Below are 25,206 nucleotides of genomic sequence, written 5' to 3'. Positions count from 1 at the left end.
TTTCTTATCTTCCATTATGTTTCCTGAGCTATTTAGAATTGTTTTATTTATACAATGACTCCGAGAGTTTTAGAGAGACTGGATTGTCGATATCTTACTTTCCCCATTATCTCTAAATTATTCCCGCGTGAAAGCGGGAATCTTAATTCTATCAACTTTCAACTTAACATTCGAGACTCTCGAGGCATGAATGAAATTTATCCTGTGCCTTGTCTTGCATTTCGTACTATACAATCCATACTTTTTAGATTTTTGTACCTAGACTTTAGACTATAATTCCGTTTTTACATACACATTTTCTCGTAAAATATAGTCTTAGGTTTATAGTTTTAACTCTAAAAACCTGTAGTTTTTTTTTGTTTTTTTTTAAGTGATTACATATTAATAGGATTTTACTGATAAGTGTATTTATTGTTTGAATTTTTACAAAATGCCTTCTGAGACTGAAGAGTTCTCTGTTTGTGAAGATAATAGTAACGATGAAGAATTATATTTAAAATCTACAATTGGAAAGAAAAGTGTTAGTGATGATTCCAAGGAAGATATTTATTGTTATGAAGTTAATGGTGAAAAAAATTGTGCTAAAGAAATTGATATTCCCTTCGATTTAAAATCAAATGTTAGTTATAGTGAGCTTACGTAATTTAATCTAATAATTGTTTTTATTTAATAACCTTATTTTCTTTACTTCTAAACTCTTATTGAACTATCTAATTTTAAATAACTAATTTTTATTTATTTTGAGATACGTGAAGTCCTTAACCCTTAAGATTGTTATTAATGTTCCTATTATTTTCTCGCAAATTTATTTAGTTTGAGTTTTAAGTTTTATTGAAATCTGATGGCAATTTTATCAATTCTATTTATATGATATGTACTGACATTGAAATTATTTTCAGAATGAAATAGAAGACTTTTTGGAACCTGGAGCAGATAATGCAGAAGTCCCTGCACGAGTAAAGAAGGTAAAAAAATTAATAGTGCTTCAGCATGTTTGCCTCTTTTTTAATATAAATGGAATACTACTATACGTTATATCTTACTTGAGACAAAAAACTGAATATCAGATGCTTAGATAGATTTAAACATCCGTTTTTATTCTATGTACGGACTTATTAGGTTTCCGAGTTCGACATAAAGGAGGTTAACTTTTTAATCGTTCTCGGTTCGCTATATATACAAGATTTTCGGCCTTCTCATAATGACTTTAATGTTTTTGTAATCAAATAGTTAACTTTCGTAACCGCCTTTCGTTTTAAAAGGATATTTATCCTTTTATATATATATAAGGATATGATATTTATTAGACAGGAGCCCCGCCGGAGAGTAAACGTGGCATGCTCGTATATCTGTAGGTTCATTTTAATCCGCCTCTTTGCCCAGGATGCAGCTTTATGTAAGTGTTTTTGTAACTTGTATGAAGTTGGAGAAGGGTGTGTACTTGTACACACAGACAGTGTAGAGGGTTGTACAGGTATGTTTGATGAGTATACTGTTGACTGGGCCAAGAATACTCCCCTGCGGCACTCCCGCCACCATTGTTGAGAAAGGAGAGATTGCTAAGATTACTTGAAAGAATCTATGTTTAAGATAGGATTGCAGAGTGAGGTAGTATGTTAAAGGAAGACTCCTTTTTTAGTTTGAGCAATAATCCAGAATGCTAAACACGATCGAAGGCCTGGCTTTCGTCTAAGAGTTAGACATTTAAAAAACATAGTTTGAAGAGAATATTGGCTCTCATGTATCCCTGCCTAATTTCTCTGCCGTAGAGCAAACGTACTCTTTAAACGTTTTTACTTTGCTTATGAAGAATCATATGTTTATGATCTTTTGTAATTTCAGGCTTCGGAATCATCACCAGATGATGGGAATAAAGTAAAAGTAACAGAATTAGAAGGATTTCATCATTCTGACGGGAGCAGTGAAGTTCATATTTTTGATGTAAGGAAACTAATTTTTTTAAAAATATAATCTGAAACGTCTGCCAAAAGATTTTTATGTTAAAAAAGGATTAAATTGTTGTATTTTAGAGAATACTATTCGGAATTTTAATTTGTATTATTAAATTATGTTAAGGATGATTTAGAAGATGTAAAACGGCCGAATGAAGACGGCACAGAAAATACGGAAGGCGTCTCTGCAAAAAAGAAGAAGGTTGTTTTTTTGAGTTATGTAGTTTCAATGCTTGTAGCTTTATGAAAATAATTACAATATTTTATTACAAATAATAATCACAGTTTAGTATATCGTATTTTATGATGTATATAATGCTTTACTGGAATATCATTAGTCTAGATCAATATTTGTGGTTCAGTCATCCAAAGCCTTGGTATCGTGGCTGCATAGGAAAAATTCCTATCCGTTCCAGATATAGCGGAGAATATTGTAAGAGCTATGTGAAGAGCTGATCTTTCCCTTTCCTCCGTTAATAGTAGGTCTTAAATTCAGCTTTAACAAATCTCTCTTAGTTCTTACGCGGGCGAAGAGGCTTGGATGCATGGACCACCATTTCAGGTGACTCTGCACGGTATACTGACACAACAATGTAGAATATTTCCGGGTAGAAAGTCGGGGCAGAGTATATCAAGCCTTACCTTACCCCCAACCTGAAATCTCTGTTCTTCTTGTACATTATCTTTGTTCTGAACTATTTATCTTTTTATAGTTATTATTATTAAAAAAAAAAAAAAAAAAGTTTTGCTGACAAAATATACTTTCAGGGATCTTCAAGAAAATCGAAACAGAATGCTTTGGATGAAATTCGTAGTGAATCTCAAAGAATGGTCCGACAATCTCGAGTAAGTTTACCTTACCATCGACCAAAACAAAGAAGTTTAGCTGATTTTCTTAACCGGCGAAAATCTATTTCTGTTGTTCCTTTGAAAGCTGCTCCAGAAAAGTTAAATGAAGTTTGGTGAGTTCTAAGTATTATAAGATTATTGGGTTTATGTCATTAGTTAAGATATTAATTTTATTTTATTCCATTTAAAGGCAACTAATTGAACAAAGAGAAAAACTGGCTGAAAAATTTTTCAATTCAGAAAGTGATGAAAGTGAAGATGAAACAGCTAATTCAATAATTGAAAATAAATTTACGATGAATACTACCGCTGAAAATAATGAAGAAAATATGGAAAAAAAATCTTTAATGAAACCCAGCCAAAAAGTTCCTTTTTCATTAGAAGTAAATGAATTTTCTAGTGAGTTTTTAAAGAAGGCAATTAAAAGAGTCGATCTGCCTGGGGCAGTTTCTGGTCGATCAGAAGCAAGTCCTACCCTCATGAAATCATCCCAAAAGGAAAACTATTCCCTAGAAATCGTTTGCACTTCTACAGAAAATGTATCGAAAGGATCTGGCAGTGATAATGAGATTATAAGCGAAATACCAAGCTTATTAACTAACACTTCTCAAGAAATCAGATTTTCAAAAATGACTTCGAGTACTGACATATTTGCTGATTCGGATGTTGAAAATAGCGATGTCCGAAATGTTTCAGTTAGTAATGAACGAACGGATACCAATGAGAAGGTTTCTTTTTTGAAAGAAAAATTAAATCAAATTCCTGAACTCACTTTAACTCCGAAAATATCTGGTTCATCTGATGGTATCATAATTTTGGATGAAAATTTGCCTAAAGTTGGAACTTTAGATCTTAAGAAAAGATTCATGAAACATCTTGTACTTAAAAGGAAAAATGAAAAAAAGACTGAAGAAATGAGGTAAGTTTTATTTTGAATTATAGAAATAAAGATATCGGGCGCAAACAATTGGAACAGCAACCGGATCTTTTTTTAGGATTAGTCAATAAGTAAAAACAAAAAAAAAACACTACTCTTCGTTTTGACTTATTTTTAATCATTTCTAGGGTTGTAATATAGAATGAGATTTGGTTATTTCAAACTAAAATAAAAAAAACAACGTAAATTATGATTTCTGCTTCAACCTTTTTTATTATTATTTTTCTAATTATTACTATTATTTATTTATCTAACACTGGAAGGTCTCATTCAGTTAAATTTCTGTCCTCTTGTCAGAGACAGTTTTATGAACTGTCTTTGTGTATGTCCATCCAAGGTTTGATATCTCGTTAAAATCTGTAAATTTTAATCCTTTTTTGCATAATAAAAAGATAATATCAAACATAACTTTTTTTTAACAGTATTTTATCTAGTGAGGTAAATGCAAAAGGAGAAATAACTAAGTTAAAGGAAGAAATAATTAGTATTACTGATGAGGAAAAGTTGCCAAAACTAGGCAAGAAATTGAATGTGCTAAAGGCTACTCTTCAACAGCAAATGGCGCAACTAAGAGAACAGCAACTTGCTAAAAGGGTACAAGATTATAAATTATATGAAGATGAAATCGAGCCAGGTAACTAGTTTCCTGTTTGAATCCTTTCTCAGTCTTTTCTTAAGCTTTATTTATTTATTTTTTTTAATGTAGAAGACAAAGCAGATGTTGATGAAATCGAAGACGAAGAAATAATGGACTTAACTGAGAATGAAACTGAAAGTGAATCTGAAGAAGAGTTAATTGAAGATAAAAAAGAAAAAAAGGTTAAAAATCCATTTGTTGATGACGAAGCCGAAGTATCCGAAGGTATGTATGGTAATAGGAAGGCCATTATGGTAAAAATACACATTTGTTCACAAGTTCTGAAATAAACTTGGAATATTAATTTAGATGATTCTCTGACGGTTTTTGACCATGTAGACAATATTTAAAGTTACATCTTTCTTTGTAAAAAGTTGTAATTTCAGTTTGTAATATAAAAACTAAAGACCAATAATATTAATAATAATAAATTTAGATGAGGATTTAGAAGATGATGAAAACACGGTTGAGAGCGATCGCTCTGATGAAGACAGCCTTCAAGAACAGAAACGAAAAAATGTAAAGTATTTTTTTTATTAATTGAAACATTGTTTTTCGCAATAATTAAGTTTTTTTTTTTGTTTTTTTTTATAAATAAAATGTATTTCAACATTTTCAGAAACAAATTAGAGTCGATTATATGCCGAAAGTTAATCAGAAGACCAAACAATTTACTGGTAATTACTTTCACTTATTTAATTTTATCTGTATGAATATTTTCGTGAAGTTAAATCTCTTAAAATGAATCCTCCCCAAATTAACATATCTTCGAAACTACTTTTCTTGGGTTTCAGTGAAAACTGATGTTACTGCGTAATCACAAATTAGGCTGCATTATTTAAAATTAATGCTCTCCCTGTAAGATATAGATCTTTAAAATTTGTATAACTTCAAGTTTTATTACCAGAAAGATGTTGACTATCTAAAAAAATAAATAATTTCAAATATAGATTTTTGATAGTCTTATATTAATTTAACTTTTTTGTTTTTAGAAAGTCAGAACGAGACTGTGGATAATTTATTGGAGTTATGTTCAGGACACTTCACTAGCCAGGCCTTCAATTTAAAAGATTTAGAAACAGAGGAAGGAAGTGAAAGTCAGGTAAGTTTTACAGGTATCGGTTCAATTAGTTCAATTATTATAAAGGAATTGTAACATTTTTCCCTTATTAAAACAAATAACTTTTTTTCAGTACGGAGATATAAGAGATGCTGAAGAATTGTAAGTTGTGAATTCTACAAGTGAAATGTTTATCAAAAACCAATCTAATTATGTTGCCCTTTGAATTTTTCTAGATACGATGCTGCTACAAAAGATAGCGACTCTGAAGACGAATTTGTTGTTCAAAAAAATAAAATTAGAACCAAGAAATTATATATTTCAGGTTACCTTATACATAAATAAAAATGCGTAGGTATCTGTTTTCTTTCTGGGATTTTTTTTTTCATTCATGGATTTTATGCAGATGATGAAGATGAAGAGGATGACAAGGAAGCTGAGGAGGATGACAAGGAAGCTGAGGAGGATATAAACTCTGATAATGTCATTGTTTATGATGAAAATGAACAAGAGGGATATGATGAAAAAGAGGAAGACAGCATTGAAGGTGAAAAAGAAGATTTACTAAGCGAAGAAGAAGAAGAAGAAAATCTTGAAGAAAAAGATAATATGGTGGAAGTCGAAGACGAAGAAGATGAGGTGAGAAGTAGATGTTCATTATTCATGGAAACTCATTCATTGAATTTATGGCAGACTAATTTTTTTTTTTTTTTTTTTTTTTTTTTTTTTTTTTTTCCTCAATGTTTATATAGCTTGCTCGAAAGATTAGCAAAGAATTTTTAGATGGCGAAGCTGAACTGTCTGGGTCAGATTGGGAAAGTGCTGACGAAGATGAGCGATATCTTGATGAGCTTGAAGATGAAGTTGGAGATGAGGACAAGATAAGCCAAAGAAAACTTCAAAGAGAACTAGGGAAAATTCATTTGTAAGTTTCAAACGTACATACGATGAGAACCATTTAAAAAAAAAATCTATTTTTATAAATTTAATTATTTACAAAAAAATCTGATGTGATCTTGAGACTCTGCTTTAAGGTTTTTGTGGAAGGTTTGCAATCGTATCCTTTAGTAACTCTTTAGCAAAAAGCTTAATTTGCGGATTTCCTAATAACCCTTTAAAAATTAATTTTATTGTACAGTGTTTTAAATAAAAAAGGAAGGTGTTTATGATTGTAGCTCGAGACTTTATTAAAACAACGCTGGGCGATTCATTCACACGGACTTGGTGGCGAAGACCTGGCGGCTGTTACGAAGAAATCCCTAATTTACAGCGTTCGGTCTTTTGGGCTGGAGGGGTTGTTACTTAAGGCCAGCATGCCATATACACAGTCCCCAATAAGCTTTGCTAGCCAAGGAAAGTGGCACACTTCCTAATGGTAACTGGCCGGAGATTCCCACCAGATTAGGTCTTTTAGGGATTACAAAAGACTCAGGAAGTATCCCACAGTCCTAAAGAATGCTAATTTGTCAGGAAGAGAGAAAACATTGGAAAAAATCCAGCCCGAATGTGATTCTATTTTACTAGTTTGCTACATAAACCGCTATCACTTGGAGACCAGAGAAGAAATATAATCAGTATTTTAACTCAAGCATATAATCTCCCTCTCGAATTTAGTTATTGACGGCAATGCTTCTTCATTATATACCTCACTGAAGTGTGCTCTAGGAATTGAAAAATGAGGCGTCTTTGCCCTTAACACTAGCCTGAGAACCCCTGGAGCCAGCCCAGATTGATTATTAATGCTAAATTTGACTATTCCTTGCTAACTTATTATTTTTTTGCAGCAAAGAAATTATGGCCGAAGATAACAGAGAAGTACGTTTGCTTCAGGAGCTTCTCTTGGAAGATGGGGAACTACATTCAGATGGACCAAAAAGGCAGCGAATTTTCCGATGGTATAATGATGGTAAATATTTTTCATTTTTTAATTATTTTTATACTCCAATTTCATTAGCAAATCTTCAGGATTGTTAAGTGAATCTCTTCTTTGTAGACAATGAAAATAGGGATCCCGATAAATATACGGATGGTGATGACTGTGATAATAATCTAATTGGAGATGAAGACGATGAAACCTGGAGAAAAACAAGACTGGAACGTGAAAAATTCCTGAGGGAAAAGAACGTAAGTATATTAAAATTTTATTGGTATTAAGCTGGCTTTCATTTTTTGCAACTGCCAGATTTCTAAAATATAAATTTCTATTTAAAAGTTTGTATTTTTTTTTTTATTTTTTAAAGTAAGGCCAATTTATTCAGGCGTGCTTTACGTCCAACTTTCAAATTAGGTATCATGAACGGAGGCAACTAACAAACATACTTTTCAACAAAGTTCCCATATTATGGAATCGAACCTTGTACATCTTAGCTTTGCAGGACTCGCCTCTATCGGTTCGGCTGCCTTAGGGCCTTTTCATACACAAAATGGTGGAAAAAAATTACTTTATCTTGATCGGTTTTATTTCTAGATTGATAATCTGGATGACATCCCAAAAAACCAACCTACATCAGTGAAGGCAGTGCAGCAAATTGGCAAATCCGTTCAAAGTCAACCTAAAATACCTCAGATTACCATTAAGTCACCTGATCCAAAGCATCAATTCAGACTTATTGTAGGTTTCTTTCAATTAGAATTATTATTAACTAAAAACCTTTAATTTATTGGATTTATGGATGAAAATGTTTTCAAATTTGCAGAGTAAAAGAGGTTCTTTTTTGAACCGAAGTGAGAAGGTCCTAAATAAACTTGCACAGATTTCTTCAAATACTGGTTTGAATGAAAATCCTATAGGTTCGTCAAAAGGGAAAAAATCAATGGTTTTTGCAGTTATTTCACCACCAAAAATGGAAGAAGAACTTAAAGAAGAGGTAAGTATTTTATGGCTTCTATCTGTGCACTTGTACAATTTCATAATTTTTGTTTTTGTTTTTTTTAGACCCTTAAAAGAAAATCAGACATGTTGGTCACAGCTCCTGTAAAGAAGTTAAGATTTGCAACGGATATTCGGAATAAAATTAGTTTTCTAGATAAGTTGAAAGACTCAGACGATTTCTAAATAAAGTTTTTTGTTTATATTGTGAATATTTTGTAATTATGTAAATAAAGTAATCTATATTTTTTAGAAGTTTCATTGATTATTGAATAACTGAGTACAGAAAGTATTGTGTAAATTATTTCATTAACTAACCTGTTATGAGAGAAAAATCTTTTCCTCTTATCATTGGAGTAACCTTATATATGTTGCAGAAATCTAAAGTATGATCAACAAGCCATTACTCAAGTACAGCCTTCAAGAGTAATAGTAGAAAATGAATTACGTCCTCATTTGAGAGAGAAGTGATAAGAGAATGGTTAGAAATTGCAATCCAAAAGAAACAGAAAGAAAAGCATATCAGGATTAGCAAGGAGGGAGAAGACGATTACTCCCTATCTGGGAGAAAAAAATGAACTTGCTCAGAGCTAAAGGAAAGATTTAGGCATTAGGAATTTTTTTTTATTCTTAACATCCGGCTTCCTGCTCTTCTTAGAACTTCCCTAATGAACCGAGAGTCGTTACATCCCCAGATGGTTTCCCAAATGGTTTAATTAGAATGTGTAAACTGACATTATTGGGACCACAATAGAATTGATCGATTTATAGTTTCAGAACTTAAAACAAAAATAAATGCTCTATGAAAAATGTTGAAGAATTTTTAAGAAAGTGGGTTCAGAAACTAAAAAAACCTTTAAAAATATAGGTAACTTGAAAGAAGACTCATGATGTTGGGAAGCTGATGGGTTCATAAAGATAAAAATCTTAATGAGTATTATTCAGTTGCGAAAAAACCAATCACCGAGAACCAATTATTCTACAGTTTTAATCGACTATATGTACACCTGTAGACGTTGGCGATTTTTTTGACTTAAAATTGAAAAATGTACCAATAACTGCAGCGCACTCATGCTTCTTCCCAAAAGAAGTTAATCGGCAATCTTAGTTCCGCAGAACCTACAAAATTAATATTTTTGACTTTTCATGTTCGAACTCTCGCAATCCAAGTTCGTTGCAATGCATCTGAAAAAATCATTGCAGCAGGAAGAATATTGATAAAGGTCAGGAATCTAGATGTTAAATGAAAGGTAATTCAGGAATTTTCAAACATATGGTTTTCTACTTTTTTAAATCGTCTTTTATGGAAACATATATACATTTGCCAGGAAAATTTCCTAATCTTAATAATAAAATATCAACGTCGATAACTGCGAGGTGTAACGTCGGGGTAAGCTTATTTCTTAAAGAAACATTTTTTTTTAAATTTCTTTAAGAGTCCTTTCGTAATAGTATACACTTTCCTTATAAGTCCCACTTTCTATACTTTAATTACTAGCTATAACGATAACCATGTAGGGTTCCCTACAGATAATATTAGAATCAATTGCATTTCGCCTCCCTGCGGTTCCCAGTTCACCAACTTTACATCATTTAATTACTCTTGGTTGCTATTCCTTCAGCGATCTTGGCATCCGAGCATTATAAGTCGTATCAGACATTTAACACAGAGGCCATAGTTTACTAATCTATTAAATGCATCTTACCACCTAAAAATAACTTTTCTGTTCAGATATGTTCTAATATATCATGGATCTTTATTTTCTTATCATGATCTTATGCCATATAAACAATATTTTCTCCCTCATAAAAAAATTATATATTTTATTTTATATTTTAACAACATACATTATAATTTAAACATGAACATTTTCTGATCTTATTAATTTCATACTATTAATAATTATCATTCTTAAAGATACGTCTTCCACATTAAAAAAAAAACACTTTTGCCTGAAAATTAGATTTTTGACAGAATATACATATATTTAGATTAATGCAATGCAGTGTCACACATATTTCAATATAAAAAAAAGATTAGGAATGGTCAGATAAAATAGGAACCTAACAAAATCTGCCTTCATGGAATGTAGGCACTTTGTTAAACATTAGAAACTTAGGCAATCCCAATATGGGATGATTTTTTTTTACTTTTACTAATTCCCAGCTAGAAAAATCACTTCCTAGCAATTTTTTTTTTTTCTTGTAATTTCAGGAATCACAAAACGTTATTTCTAGTTGTTCCGACTTAATAGCAACTTCATACAGGTACTTTTTTTAATTATTAAAATAAACTACTTTAAGTTTTATTTATATACGTATGTAACTGACTACAGATTTAAAGCTGTGCTAATTAAAAATGTTTGATTGGTTGCTGTTAAATTTATGAGTATTATTAAATTTTTAGCTCAAGATTCTTGTAGTTGTACTAAAACATTTGGTAAACGCAAACGAAATGTTAATTTACTCTTATTCATTAACTAAATACCTTTTTGCACATTTCATCGTTTTTTGAATTAAGAGAATAAGATTTCCCTTCTATTGGTAAATCTAGATTAAGAATTCTTTTTGCTATTTTTTTCGTGTCTGTAATTCTTCCCCAATTTTGAATTTTACCACTATAACAAAATAATAAAAATAGTAAGATATCTTTATGAATCGTGCTAACACTCAAAAATAAATTAATAAAATAAGTTGCATACTTGACAAAAATCTTTGGTTGATACAGCTGTAAACAGAGGGAGGCCCCATTAGAAAAATCCAAATCAGATGACAAGTTCAGTTCAGGCTCTATGTTTAAATCAGCACTTAAGTTTGCTTCAAAGTACGGTGCATTTATGGACACAACATTTCGAAGTAAAATACCAGCTCTAAAGAACAAATTATAATTCATAACTACTCACTAAGAATGAATGAAACACATAATAATGAACAATTTATTACCTATTTTTCACCAGAGACTGGGCATTTCTATTCCATAAACTGATTTCTATTTCTCCTGAAAGATCTGCAGATACTGCAGATTCCAAACGTAATGTTAGAACTTCTCCAATATTTAAAGGAATGAGAACTGTATTGTCTTCCAAAAGTAATAACGCCTAGAATTTTTAGACTTGATTAAATCACAGTCTTTCATCTTCTAACATACTGAGTAGAAGATAAAAAATCGGGCGGATGAAAAATAAGAAATCTGAAGTTTGAGCAGGATTGCGGTTGAACAAGGGAGACCATTCTGATGATCTAGGGCTTTAGAAGGGCTACGGCATACATCTCCGCTACGGCCTATCATCGTATAGCCTTTGTAGATTTAACAGAAAGAAGAAGAAACAGCACTACACGTATTTCAATCATTATGAAGAGCGCGAATTGTAGCCTCAGGAATCTCTCTCAAGAATCTTAAGGTGCGCATATTTTGTAGTGACAAAGAGAAACTTTATGAGTGTTGGAACTGGAAGTCAGAAAGACATCTCAATTCTTTCTTCCTCAGATGAAGTCAATCAACACGCCAGAAACAACAATTATTACCTGGTAAGCTGGTGTAAGTGATGACGCTGTTCCTGACCAAACATGGCCCATCAGTTCTCCGGTACCATTGAAGAATACAAAAGGTCTCAAATCAACACCCAACACCGATAACTCAAGACCAGCCGTTGATGTTTCATCATCTCCCGAATTTTCTTCATCAGATGATACAAATGAGGATAGTCCTCCAGCAAATATGCCTAACTGAAAAAATATTTTACATCTTACTTCTGTATCATCAGAGAAGTAAATGTTCTGCAAGTGGAATTTACAGTTTAAATACTAACTACAAAAGGGTTTTCAAGTTTTCCATTATATAATAAATTAACGTCCACATGCCCTTGCTTCAGTATGCCTCCAACGATTTCTTGTGAAGTTGAAAGAGTTCCATTGGGCATGAAGGTTCTGCTAAATGTGGTAGAAAGGCCACCTTGGGCAAGAGCATCGTAATTGTTGCAAAGATTTTTACTGTATATTTGCTTCCTTAATTTTAAAAAAATATTTCTAATAAGTAAAAAATGTTAAAAATACTAAGTTTTAATTTGACTAAACTCTATTCACAAATTTAACTTACTTTTCTGGGAACTCATCCAATCGCTGCAGCAAATATTCCTTTAGTTCTCTGGATTTATCTGTTTGTTTCAAAATGGAAACTATTCGACTGGAAAGGGCCAATGAAGGATTAGAAAGAAGTAGTAAGTCCAATGCAAATATTCGAGCGCTACTGTCGTAAGTTCTATTTGATAGTAGCACTTCCTCGGCTACTTTAATAACATCATTATTCCAAAATTTTGGAGTTATTTTACTGATTCCCTTCAGCGCTCTCGCTACTGACCTAAGTTAAAATTATAAATATTTGTTTTACAAAGTATAAGTAAACAATCTAAGAGAATAATTCTATAGACATTACTTCTTCTTTTCTTACTTTTTTGACGCAGTGTCTACTATTTCCAAGAGTACGGATATGGATTTTTCACTATGAATGTTGGATAAGGCTTTGATATATATTTCTTCACATTGTTCATTCCCATTACATCTCTTTACAAAATTCCTTAATAGATCAACTGTTTGTGCAACAATCTAAAACATTTTTTATAAATAAATGGTACGTGTATCTTACTTCACACTTTACGCACATACTGTGTTTTAAAATGCGAAATCTAAAAATTTAATATCTCAAGAACTAAAATTTGAACTGCTACATATACCTATTTATGTCTGAATAAGTCCTTGTTGAACGCGTGCTTACTTTTTATAAATGAATGGAAAAATATAATCATTATATATACTAGCTCAATAAAAAAAAAATGAAATCAAGCAACGCAGACAGTAGATTTTAAAATTAATTGATTTTTCTAAATAGGTTAAATATAAGTGGTACATAAGTGGATATCGACCTACATCCACAGTGAGTAGTTTATATAAATGTTTCAATCAAGCTCACATATATAACTGAACCTCTTAACATTTTTTTTTAATTTAATTTTTCACATTTTGAAAGGAAAATATTATTGAGTACCATCAATAATTAAGTAGGTAACTAAAATAGACTTTTATGGTGATTGTTTTAGGGAGGTATATATTTAAGTATATCTTTACATTTTACAGGTGTTTTATTTTCTTTTTTTAAAAAAAGGGAGGCGTTTGTGCAGCTGATGGGGGCCAGGACGGTAAAAAATTTGAAATGAATTTGGTGGAAAGTACCTGACAGGCATTCCAAAAGGAAGGCCTTGAGGGAGATGTACGATTCATAATAATGGAAGCTCAATAATGAAAGAAGTCTATTATCGAATGAGGAGAAATCCAAAGTTGAATACTTGGACTAGGATTTGGATCTACAAAATTAGATGGGAAGGTTGGGAAGTTCGGTCTTTTAAGAAGACTAACTTGAGGATAGTCCTCTAGCAAAGATGCCTAAATTATGGATTCAGAACATGGACTTCGGAGACTACAGACGTCCGCAAACCTACCAGTTGAAAGTATAAGTTCTAGAAGGACAAAGAGAAGAAATAAAAACTATTTACGGGCATAATCTTTCCAATTTCTTTTCAAACCATAAGAAATTAACCATTTTGTGAGATGGTTGAATATAATAAAATTTAAGAAGATACCTCGTCAGAATGTTCTTGGTCCCTTGCAAATTTATTAACTGCAGACGCCATGGTTAAAACTATAGTATACCATAATTTATTACTTTTATGTTGGTTTTTGATTAATAGCTGGAGCTCTAAAACAATTTTTTAATGTTCATCATACATAATTAGTACTTGAAGTCAAATTTATAAATAGTTTAATAGGTTTGTAACTTATGAAATGTCCATATTACTTCGACTTTTGTACTCTTTCTACAAATTAAAACAATTATGGAAGATTAGATTGGTACAATTGAAATAATTCATAAATTTTAAACCCTCTTATTCTTATATTAATTTACCATTTCACAATTTAGTTTGCAAAAGACCTCCTAATGAAAAGATTGCTTGTAGTTATTTATTTAGAGTATAAACTCAAACTTTTTGCTCCTAACATGAAATTTGAGAAAATAAACGTGAATTAACTACGTTTAACGTTATTTCTCTAATTTTTTTTTATTTAACAACCATTAAACAAACGACATGAGAGACCTGAAATTAAGAACTGAAAACTAGCTCAGAGTACTTATAAATACTACATTATAAAATACTAATTTGTTAGTTGGACGTAAAGCCCTCCTAAAAAAGTAGGCGTTTCTTTACTTTATAAGCCTAAAGAGGACTATTCATTTATTACAAAACACTAAAATCTAGTGAATTTAAAATTATATAATATATTATACCTTCCAAAATGTGTGGTTGAATAGTAGGAGCCATAGACAGCGCCCAAAAATAACGTTCACACAAATTCAAATCATACTTTTCAGTATTAATTTTCAAAAGTTTAAAAGCTGCCTTGTGCGTATTTACAGTTTGTGCTGCTCCCAAAATATCCATCAACTGTGGACTGTCAAACAAAATAATATAAAAATCTGTTACGAAACACTCAAAAGATTTTATACTTAATTCTTCTGAAGATCGACGTTATGTGGTTAAATGATCACCGGGCCATCGACGCCTGTGTGAACTAGGAGTATCTATTATTTCTAATTAGTCTTCAAGTCTATTATTCAACTTTGATCATAGAAATAAGAGATCAAAAAAATTGGTAACAAACTTTTCAAAATTAATTAAATATTTAAGCATTCACTTACAGAATTTTTGTATTTCTTTTAGAATTAATAACATTAAAAATATCTTGTAAAGAAGATCTTCTAGCAGCTTTAACAGCTTCAATAAATACCGCCGCAGATTTACTACTTCCCAAATATCTATTTTCCAAAAATTCCGCGTTTGCTGAAATTACTTTAGCAAACTGTAATAAAAATAATAAAATTAGTTACTACATATAGATAATCAATTCATTTTTGAGAAAAATATTTTCCATACAAACCCGAGGATAATTCACACTTTCATCATCAATTTTTTGTGGCTCTAAACTATAAATTTCAAAGATTTTTCCTTGCTCAGCTTCTACTTTGGTCATAACGCTTTTAATATCTTCCGAAGGGTACTTTTCCTTAAGCGTTTCCATCCCTTTTGTCAATTTGCGGGGGAAAAAAATATATATACACCAATTAAAACTTGAAAATCAATTTGACTTAACTATTTTGTACACAATTTGAAGTCACAGACGCCCGGTACATTTAAAGCACCAACGGCTATTGAACAGTGATCTCTCTTTACCATCAACATCAACGGGACGGTGAGATAAAAGAAAACTTACGATAATTTAAAATTATAAATGTATTATACCTTCCAAAATGTGTGGTTGAATAGTAGGAGCCATAGACAGTGCCCAAAAATAACGTTCACACAAATTCAAATACTTTTCAGTATTAATATTCAAAAGTTTAAAAGCTGCCTTATGAGGGTAAACAAACCATAATTGGACAAACTTGAACAGTGCTCCTCCACTAATCTCTTCCATTAAACTTAATTACAACAGTATACATGCATCAATAATTTTAAGGACTAACCAGTCAACTTTATTTCAACTTTTGTAGAAACATTTATTTTAAGAAGTTCACTTAAATTTGGTGAGCTGACATGCTCTTCCCAAGATGTAATAGAAATAATCTTCTCATTCTCTAGGAATATATCATCTTTTCTTTTTGATAGTACTTTTCCACCCCAAACCTGTATTTTAAAAAAGTCATCAATTATAAAAAAAGGAGTTGAGTTTCTAGTATCTGCACAAGTTGTATTAGGTCACTTGATCAAAAATTAATAGAATTTCTTCGTTTCCACCACTGTTTTGGTTAAGGGTTCTTTATAAACTTCATATTATTGGGTTTTATTGATATTGGGTTCTGGAAAGGTAGAAATTTTCAAATTGTTTTTATTTAAAAATTGCCAAAAATTATATAAGAAAAAGTTGTTGAGTTTTCACGCTCGATTTGTCGTAGAAAGGTACTTCAAAATATGAATTTACTTCTTGAGAAACCCAATTTCGAAAATTATCTTTCTTGTTACCACAAGAAAGATAGAAACCAGAGAAAATGATTCATGTATTAAGTGCCTTTTTTAAGAGAACTACCTACTGTTGTTTTGAAAGCGGTTGAATATGGCAAATAGCAATTATCTTTAATTTTAATTATGTGATCAGAAGTTTTTAATTCATAATTAACTGTACATGTTCCACTCAAATCACTTTCCACTCCCTGGTAGTTCGAAGTCTGAAACTAAAATATGCATCGTGAAATTGGATATCCGCTTGAAGAGGCAGCAATGAAAACAAATAAAGTAATCACTGAAACTATTAAAAATGAAATGAAATACCTGAAAAAGATTGCTGATTGCTTTTTTAATGTTAATAATTCCTTTATCATCTTTTTCTGATACAAACATCTTAGAAACTTTTCCTTCAGAAAGTTCAACAAGGAAAGGATCATTGTTATAATTATCAATATTTGATTTATGAGGAATAAATCCATAATTCTGATGATTTTTTTTAGAATAAAAAAACAGTTTTGGATTTTTCAACTAAAAATTAAAATTTAGTCATTAATATAAAAGTAATTCAGTGTATGAAAATAAGTCAGTTCATAAGTTAAATAATTAATTCCTCGATGGGGGAAAAAATCCATTTTCTTATTTCTAAAATATTTTTAATGACCACATGAAAAATTATCAACACGTTTCAGAAAACATCGTAAAAGATGAACCTTTGTACCAGCATCGAAATTTGGTCAGCAAACTATCTGATCCCACATCTTGAAGTTCTTACACAGTTTTTTTTGTATCTCAATGTTTTTATAGCTATCTTCAGTTTTAAAACGTACATATCTTTCCAACCTCAAAGAAGCTCTTGATGAAAAGCGAAGGTGCCCGAAACGTAGAGAAAAAAAATACTACACCATGGTTCCCTATTTGCCACCAATTTTAGAATAGTTTTTTTTGTCTAGATAAATTTATTACAGCACATCCTTAAAACTAAGCTACAGCTGAAAAGGTAAGGAATTAAATTACGTTAATTTGTCAAGACAGGGAAGGGATTTGCAGTGCGATTAACGTATTGGATTTCCACGCGGTGGTCCCGGGTTCGAATCAAGCTGTGCTGGCCCTTAGATTTTTTCTTCCTAGGGGCTCACTGTCAAGCTAACTTTAAAACCTCATACAAACCATCAATCCAGGGAGCTATCTTGTACTTGTCTGGTATGTCACGTATGCCTTTGACACCACGAGTAGTTTGTTAATGCGATAGTGGTTTCAGTATAGAAAGATTATGATTACTACGAAAAAGCAGCTTGGACCATTGAAATTGTTGTTCACAACACTTACTTGCAGTTAAACCTACCAATGTTTGGTTTAAAAACGACGAAAATTATGTAAGGGCATTTTTTCCGGTCTTAAACGAGTTTTTGTATCAGTTTCGGATTTTCAATTAACTTTAAAGATTTTTGAATCAGACTTTCATCAATAAAGTTTCTGTTTGTAACTACATCGATTTCAACCCAAAGGATTCCCTTAAAAAAAAGTCTACAGCGGTTCAAGCCTTGGGCATTATATGGCGTAAATCTATTTAGATACATTTAATCCATATTGCAAAATTGTATTATGAAATTAAAAAGTACTGATTACTTACTTTTATCAGAAATAGTTCTTTGACGAGTTGTTCGAGTATAAGCTCACTTTTGATCTGATATCCAATAAAACTTTTGCTTCCATCATTAAGTAAAGTTGTCAGTTCAAATTGATATTCATTTCCTAACTTGTAGGGAACGCTTCCTACTATGCTAGCTAAAGCAAAAAGAACAAGATAAAGAGGTACCATTTTGTAAAATGAAGTAAAAGATCATGTCACTCTACACTTATATTTATAAATTATAATAGTCAAAACTACTGATAACCTAGCCATCGGCAGGACTAATCAAGTTCATGGTCATTGACCTCTTATACATATATAACTTAGATTCACATATCTTTTTTCTTGAGAAAAATGGAAGGAGAACATAAGTGACATTTGTTAAATCAATCGAATGAACATTTTGCTTAATTAATAATAATAATAAAAATTATTACTCAATTCCGTTTATTAAAGCAAAATTTTATATAATCAATGAAATCTTTAAAAGATTTCTGAGGTTTCCCATAAATAAATAAAGGATTCATGATTTTCTACTAAATAATTTTTAAAGAAATTACCACATCATTGATTAATAAATTGAAAATTAGTTACAAGAAAAAAAACTTTTTGTTGTAATTTTTAATAAGGTAATGGAGGTACATAATACTCACAAAAGAATATTAAGATGCTAAACTCAATAAGCTGGTAATTCATCTCTTAATACAATAAAAATAATTGATACTAATTGGAATATCCCTCAAGTAACCCCCACTCTGATCACCACTGTCTACATTATACACTTAATCTATTTAAAACAAATGTAGATAACTCAAGCTTTATACATAATTTACATTTACTGAATGCTTTCGAAAGTTTTTAAATTAACTATTATCACTTAGTTACTGAAGATAACGATAATGACACAAGGGTACTCATATTCCTTCTTCAAGATTCTTTTGCTATGCCTGTTTTTGGTCCACATTTTTACACTTACTAATAGAAGAGGTTCCTTGAATATTTAAAGAACATTCGCCTCCACCATCACTACCACCGTCACTTTCTTCCTTATCACTTCCTTCACTTGAACTAAATTCATCAAAATCAATCAACAGCTTCTTCTTTTTAATGATTGGTTTTACTTCTTCAGCTTTTCTCTTAACAGAAGAATTACTACTTGCCGCTTGTATACCTTGTTCTAAAGCATCATTTAATTTCTCCGGTAGTTCACTTCTTTCAGCAAAATATTCGTCATCTTGAAATTCATGCTTTGGTTCTGTTGATAGTTTTTCTAATTTCTTCTTCTTCCTTTCTAGAATCTCTCTTTCCCGCTCAGCTTGCTGAGATATCCATTTTTTCAACCTTTGTTCTTCATTAATATCTCGCAATCTTCTACCACTGAGATCTCTACAAGCTTCTCTATTTGTTGTTTTTTCAATTTGAGCACCTATTGCTCGCAACATAGAACCAAATCCACCTTTGCCACCTCGCAATTTTGGAATAACTTGGACTGTACAATAAATATCTTCAGAACGTAAAACTTCTTTTCCATTGGAACGTAAATAATAATTATCTGGATTCCATTTAAAATTATTTAAAATGAAGGAATGAACATCTCTTAATGAAGCTGAAGGTAGATATACTGATTTTGTAGGAATATTAGATATAAGCTTTAAATTTAACTCTATCATTTTGTTAAACTATAAAGAAACGGGAGAGACAATCTAACTACGCAAATTTATCAACATTACCTTCTAGATGCAACTAACGGGTTTCTTTGTTATATTGCAGGTTATACATATGTTTAGTATACTCGATTAAGTATGAATCGATAGATGTAACTTTCAAGTCACGACCAAAGGTGCTCTTTTCTCTTTTCTGACAGAAAACAGAAAACACAGTAACAAGTAAGTTTAGTTAACAATAATTTATAGAACAATATTTGAAATTTAGTTCTTAAACAAATCTGATGGAACATTCACAAGGTTTTTGTTTTCTCTAATATTAAAACTGTCCGGTAGGACAGTTGTATAAGGGTTGATCGTCAAAAACTGCACGAAAAAGCGTAACGTTGAAAAACACCCAACTTTGACAATTTTTTTCTCTTTTTCTATAAAAGATAAAATTCCCAAATTTTCTTTAAAATATAGGGCAAACCCTCCTTTATAACTGTAATTTTTTTGCAACCCCCCAGACCTAATAGATTTTGAGATTAGAGATAATAAGTTACCGTTCTTTTAACCTTTACATTTGAAAATATGATAGATTGCCTATAACAAATGAAGTCTAGAAGAAGTCTATTATAACTTCCAACTTTCCCAGAACTGATCTAAAATAACTTCACCTGGATAATTTTTAAATAATGCTTGAACCCGCTTTCGAGAAAATCGTAAAAAACTACAAATTTGTCCAGTGACTGAGTTATCTAAGAAAGCGCTTAAATAAGCAGCAGGGATATTAAGTAAGAAGCTATATTCATTCATTGCTGCAAGTAGCGAATTTAATACAATAGTAGATAAGTAGTTATATTCCTGTTTTATTGTTCATTGTTTTTGGTGACTAATTCATTGATTCCAGAAGGAAAGAAAGAAAATTTCCCAAACACAAAGATAAAACAAAACAAAAATAAATCCGGCTGAAGTACATCTTGTTTGAATAATATGTTGATAAATTTGCAAGAACAATTTTAAGATTAATTTAAAAGAATCCATTGATACAGGTAATATTTTTTCTTAGAAAGTTTTCGAAGAATAGTGATTCCAATGGTCTGACATTCGAGTGAGTCGAATGTGTTTTGGCATTTTGTCACATAATTTAGTTATGAATATGAATAGCTATGAATGAATTTAGCTATAGAATAACTATTTAAAAAACAACAAACTTTTATAGCATTAGCATGAAATAATCTTTATTTCGTTATTTTTTGCAGAGAATACATATTTCTTTTCATTTATGATTGATATTTAATAGTTGTGGATAAACACATTAATAATTGTTCCAGGCCAAAGTTGTTTACACTCATTGTATACAGATTCTTTTAAAATTAAGTAATGGCCAAATTCTTCTATTGTTGCACTCCTTTTTGTAATTTTATCCATGAAATTTGAATCCATTGGTTGCCCTAAAAAATATGAATCTGTTTTAAAAAAAAATTTGTAGCAAAGAACTGTTGTTGATCTTATCGTAACTTTTCTTTACTTTATTGTATCGAGTTTTTTCAGGTTTTTTCGAGTTGAATGAATAGCATTTCACTGAAAGTTTAACTTTTCAGATCAACTTTTCGTGATTTCTGTAAATGCCTAAGCAATCTCCAGTATCAAAAACTTCTTTATTTTTGGGCCCAGCTTAGACTTTCTATCACTTTGGTTTGGAACTTTTTCAGAGGAGGTTGGTTTTAGTGTGATTCTAATGATATTGTGAAGTCATCCTTATATCAACGTGTCATTTTACTGTTTTAATGAAACTTATATAATATTGAAGTCTTAGAACAAATTTTAAGTTAAAAACAATTTTATTCACGAAAAATTGTGGTAAGAAAAAGTGATTTGAGTGCTCAAACCAGATTATAATGCATAACTATAATTTAATTATCTTAAAAAATGCATTACTTTTTTTCTGCTTTCTCTAGTTGATCATTCTTGTTATCAACGTTTGTATAGACCTTTATAAAAAAGAAACAATAAATATTCATATATGCGCGAGCAGGAATAAAATAATATCCTTCAGAATAGAGTATTAAATATGAATTCTTTGACAGTTCATTTTCCATGTGTTGTTCATAGCATAAATTTAATTGCACGTGACGCATCCAAAAGATTTAGTGGTATTCTTTTGTTAAATTCAATAAATTTGTTTTTATTTTTGTTCTTCATAAACTATTTTTAGATTAATTTTATAAGCCTCTTTAAAAAAGCACAATATCAAATTCAAATTCTTAAAATATAAATCAAACATGAACTGTAAGTTATCTGAGGTACATTCGAAATTTCAAGTAAAATCCGAAGTAATCAATTTATTTATTACAACTTCCAATATAAGCTTGCAGAGATTTTAATTTTTTTTTGAAATATTGTGTTAATAAGATTCAGGTTAACTAGATCCATCTAGAGCTTTTTCACTTTAAAATAAAACTGTACAAAACATAATTATATTATTTAGTAATGATAAAATCTTTTGATACATAAAATTATTTATAATTTATTCTTGCTCTCTTTGTTCCAGGGGTTTTTGCTTCTTCAAAATCGTCGCGTGGAGTGGGATTTCCAATAATCACGGACGTTGCGGTCGCCTCTCTCAAGGCTCAAATGTTCATTTCTTTGTTACATCTTCCCTCTAATATGTACAATATAATGCTTTCATTTCTCATCATGCCCAAGCTTCTCGATTTACAATATGACAATGGTGCAGTCACCAGATAGTAGAGACTACTTTTAAATTTTGCATTCTAGCCTTGGAGCCTTCTCTTCAATTTGGGAGATGCAGTTCCCTTGTGCATCGATGAGCCTCCTGCACCTGGTTATTCCGCGACCCAGTGGGTTCTACCAACTGCTTTTCCAAGGAACATCCCTTCACATCGGCCCTGGTAGCTTTGGGGTTGTTGAGGAAGTAACTTAGGGGGTAACGTGCTTTTCCTTAAGTCTTTAGGGTGTATAGAATGGTTATTTCAATGACGACAAACATTATCGTAGCCATTCGTTAGACTTACCTGTGAACGTGGCCAATGGTTGTTGATTTTCGCCACTAATCGCCTGAATTGTGTAAGTTACATAACAAGCATGAGACAAAGAGTAAAGCCATATTAATAAAACATTGTATGATTCAAAATATGAAGGCAACATGTACGGTACCTTGGTGGCCATAATTGAAAACATTTTCTCTCTACAATAATTTGTTAATTAAATGGTGATTTATAATGAAGTACACACAAACCTAGTAAAAAAATTAGAATACCCTTTTTCTCCTTCAATAGTGTACTGTATACTAAATAAATGCAAATTTTTAAATTGTAACAATTTGATATCATCATATTCAATAAGGAAGGACAATGTTCCACCAGGAAGTAAAGGATAAATAAATAAATTATGATGTTCATGGCAGTAATGTTCTTTTATCCTCGTCGATGAAAGACATTTATAACAGTCTACGCAACGTGATAGCCTATAATGGCCAGAGCAACTGTAAAAATAAATGCTATGTAAATTTTGTCAAACAGAAAAAAAAATCAACATTTTATGGTATAAATCTGCTTCATTTATTGACCGTTCAAACGTTATAAAGAAATCTCAGACATATATTTTATTATTAAAATCAAAATCTGTTATTAGCAGATTGTTATCTGTTATCTGCAGTGTTGTCAACTACATACACCCTTTCATCTTTATGCAAACTTATTTCTGAAAAAGCTTAAATTGGATTATGAAATTCCAAACTTGCTGCCAGTTTTTTCAAAGTAGCCAAATCTGGTTTGCGCGTACTACACTCGAAGAATATGACAATATAACTCGAAAATATTCGCAGCTGGAGGAAATTTCAAATGTTTTAAAAGTAACTCATAAATACTTGAGTAGTTTCATTAGAATGTCTGATATTTTTGCTGTAGAATGTCTCAACTATGTACTTAACAGTGTGACAGCTTTAAAAATTTAAGTCTCAGCTTGAGAATTACGTAGATTCCAGTTACTCAACTTCAGAAGCATTAGCTTTTCTACATTAAACAGATGGAATCTTTAAAGAAACAAATCTCACTTCATAAAAGCATCTCTTCTGAATCGACTTTGCATTTTAAAATATAAAACTTAAACTTTAAAGTTAATGAAGTGAATTCCTACCTAAACTATTACCTAGTTGTAATTTATAAATATATTCGGGTTGCCCGGGAAGTAAGGTTTTTTTAAAATATAGAATTACAAAAAATTTAATTGAAAATTACAAGGAGTATAGATAAAAACATAAAACATAACAGCAACTAAAACAAAAATAACAATAGTACTCATAACACATCCCATTAAATAATACATTGTACATCCCTGGCTAATCTGCACAGACAGGAAGCCAACAAACAAACAAAAAAAAAAAAAAGGAGTATAGAATATTTTTTCCGCATAATCACTATTTTTGCTTAGTCCATTTTGTCAACAGTGAGACGAGTTTTTTTTTATTCTCGACGCGCACTCCGTACTTGTCAGGTAACAGAATGATTCTTTGCTCAACAGCACATTGGGAAGCCATTGACTTTAGACACTTCTCCTTTGCTTTTGCATGATAATACATTTCCCTGCAAGGGCTACGCGCGTTTTGTAACCTTACTTTCCAGATTATCACCCTTTATACCTTTGTTTTAATAAAAATTTAACGTACTTTGCTGTTTCCCAAAAAGTATTATTTTGAATGATATTTGTTTGAGTTAAAAGATCAGTGGTTAATAAAATTATTGGTCCCAATTCGTAGGCGTTTTCTAGTATTAACTCGTCATATGGACAATTCTGTTGATCGGTAAGAATTATACATCTTACTAGATGGGAATCACACATTGTACACAAATCTTGAATGCAAACAGAAAATAGTTAATATTATCTTAATATGAACGTTTTATTTTATCTTATTCATGGTGGTCTATTATCAGTTTCAGATAAAAGTTTCAAATTGTAAGATAATTAAGTTTGGCAGAAGCATGAAAAGTACTAAATAGTACGAGTATTTTCTATGTTTCTTGCAATTCTATTCACAAATTTTGTATTTTATGTGCGCCAACGTATTGTGTATTTTTATTAATGATATAGAAAATTGCCGAATAATTTGTATGACCACTCAATTTGGTAAGTTCCTTAGTAAGAAATAGTGTGCTGCTTGATTATTCACTAGAACAGTGGTTCTCGAAATATATTCCCTTACCAAACGATAATGATTCAACCCTCTCATCTAGTTATTTAGCTTGCAATTCTAAACTATTCCTTTGAAGAGTTGTAAAAAAAAAAAAAAAAATAGGTACGGTTAATAATTATTTCAGCGTAGAATATACTTATTACTGGCGTTTCAGTGTTCAATTAAACTATTAAAAACAATAGAAGCAAACAAATTAAAAATAAATGTACTAAACTTACTTATCCTTTGATTCTTACTAATTTTGCAACAATTATTACACAGAGTGTGCGATTGTGAACACAAATAAAAAGAAGTAATATTAAAAATTCTGCATATTGAACAAGTTGATCTCATCCTACTGTCACTCTAAAGAACATTTAT

General features: G+C 31.0%; 4 protein-coding genes and 1 long non-coding RNA gene across 6 annotated transcripts; 2 read left to right on the top strand and 3 right to left on the bottom strand.

Moving 5' to 3' along the window:
• Nucleotides 1–163: 163 nt before the first annotated feature.
• LOC141450719 (uncharacterized) lies at nt 164–8,559 on the top strand. Of its 2 annotated transcripts, XM_074121428.1 has the most exons (20): nt 164–619; nt 900–965; nt 1,843–1,941; nt 2,077–2,154; nt 2,721–2,914; nt 2,992–3,720; nt 4,161–4,372; nt 4,445–4,600; nt 4,812–4,894; nt 4,995–5,052; nt 5,368–5,477; nt 5,569–5,597; nt 5,672–5,760; nt 5,842–6,074; nt 6,188–6,360; nt 7,220–7,341; nt 7,429–7,559; nt 7,903–8,046; nt 8,132–8,302; nt 8,371–8,559. In XM_074121428.1, exons 1-20 carry the CDS (start codon nt 431–433, stop codon nt 8,488–8,490), a joined length of 3,186 nt encoding a protein of 1,061 aa, XP_073977529.1. In that variant the 5' UTR covers nt 164–430; the 3' UTR covers nt 8,491–8,559. The 2 variants fall into 2 exon arrangements, with proteins under 2 accessions (XP_073977529.1, XP_073977530.1); XM_074121429.1 differs by lacking the exons at nt 164–619; nt 900–965 and adding an exon at nt 1,142–1,396.
• Mtp (microsomal triacylglycerol transfer protein) lies at nt 8,132–18,778 on the bottom strand. Its single transcript, XM_074121431.1, has 16 exons — nt 18,639–18,778; nt 17,986–18,140; nt 16,680–16,883; nt 16,442–16,582; nt 15,878–16,037; nt 15,292–15,434; nt 15,053–15,213; nt 14,642–14,805; nt 13,938–14,053; nt 12,752–12,906; nt 12,401–12,661; nt 12,114–12,309; nt 11,830–12,030; nt 11,248–11,402; nt 11,007–11,174; nt 8,132–10,922 (listed from the first exon to the last, which is right to left on the bottom strand). Exons 1-16 carry the CDS (start codon nt 18,679–18,681, stop codon nt 10,781–10,783), a joined length of 2,565 nt encoding a protein of 854 aa, XP_073977532.1. The 5' UTR covers nt 18,682–18,778; the 3' UTR covers nt 8,132–10,780.
• On the top strand, nt 17,099–22,976 carry LOC141450735 (uncharacterized). The gene is made up of 4 exons (XR_012456271.1): nt 17,099–17,352; nt 19,756–19,871; nt 20,542–20,683; nt 22,186–22,976. It is a non-coding gene; the product is annotated as an uncharacterized lncRNA (long non-coding RNA).
• Nucleotides 18,571–19,750, bottom strand: LOC141450732 (splicing regulator SDE2). The gene has a single exon (XM_074121465.1). It carries the CDS (start codon nt 19,653–19,655, stop codon nt 18,927–18,929), a length of 729 nt encoding a protein of 242 aa, XP_073977566.1. The 5' UTR covers nt 19,656–19,750; the 3' UTR covers nt 18,571–18,926.
• On the bottom strand, nt 20,852–25,203 carry LOC141450731 (uncharacterized). The gene is made up of 5 exons (XM_074121464.1): nt 25,065–25,203; nt 24,322–24,505; nt 22,915–23,139; nt 22,670–22,842; nt 20,852–21,085 (listed from the first exon to the last, which is right to left on the bottom strand). Exons 1-5 carry the CDS (start codon nt 25,177–25,179, stop codon nt 20,928–20,930), a joined length of 855 nt encoding a protein of 284 aa, XP_073977565.1. The 5' UTR covers nt 25,180–25,203; the 3' UTR covers nt 20,852–20,927.
• Nucleotides 25,204–25,206: the final 3 nt, after the last annotated feature.

Source organism: Rhodnius prolixus, unplaced genomic scaffold, assembly GCF_049639745.1.
Source record: "Rhodnius prolixus isolate KJV_2025 unplaced genomic scaffold, Rpr scaffold_8, whole genome shotgun sequence".
NCBI classification, from domain to species: Eukaryota; Metazoa; Arthropoda; class Insecta; order Hemiptera; family Reduviidae; genus Rhodnius; species Rhodnius prolixus.
This window is presented reverse-complemented; position numbering and strand designations above follow the sequence as displayed.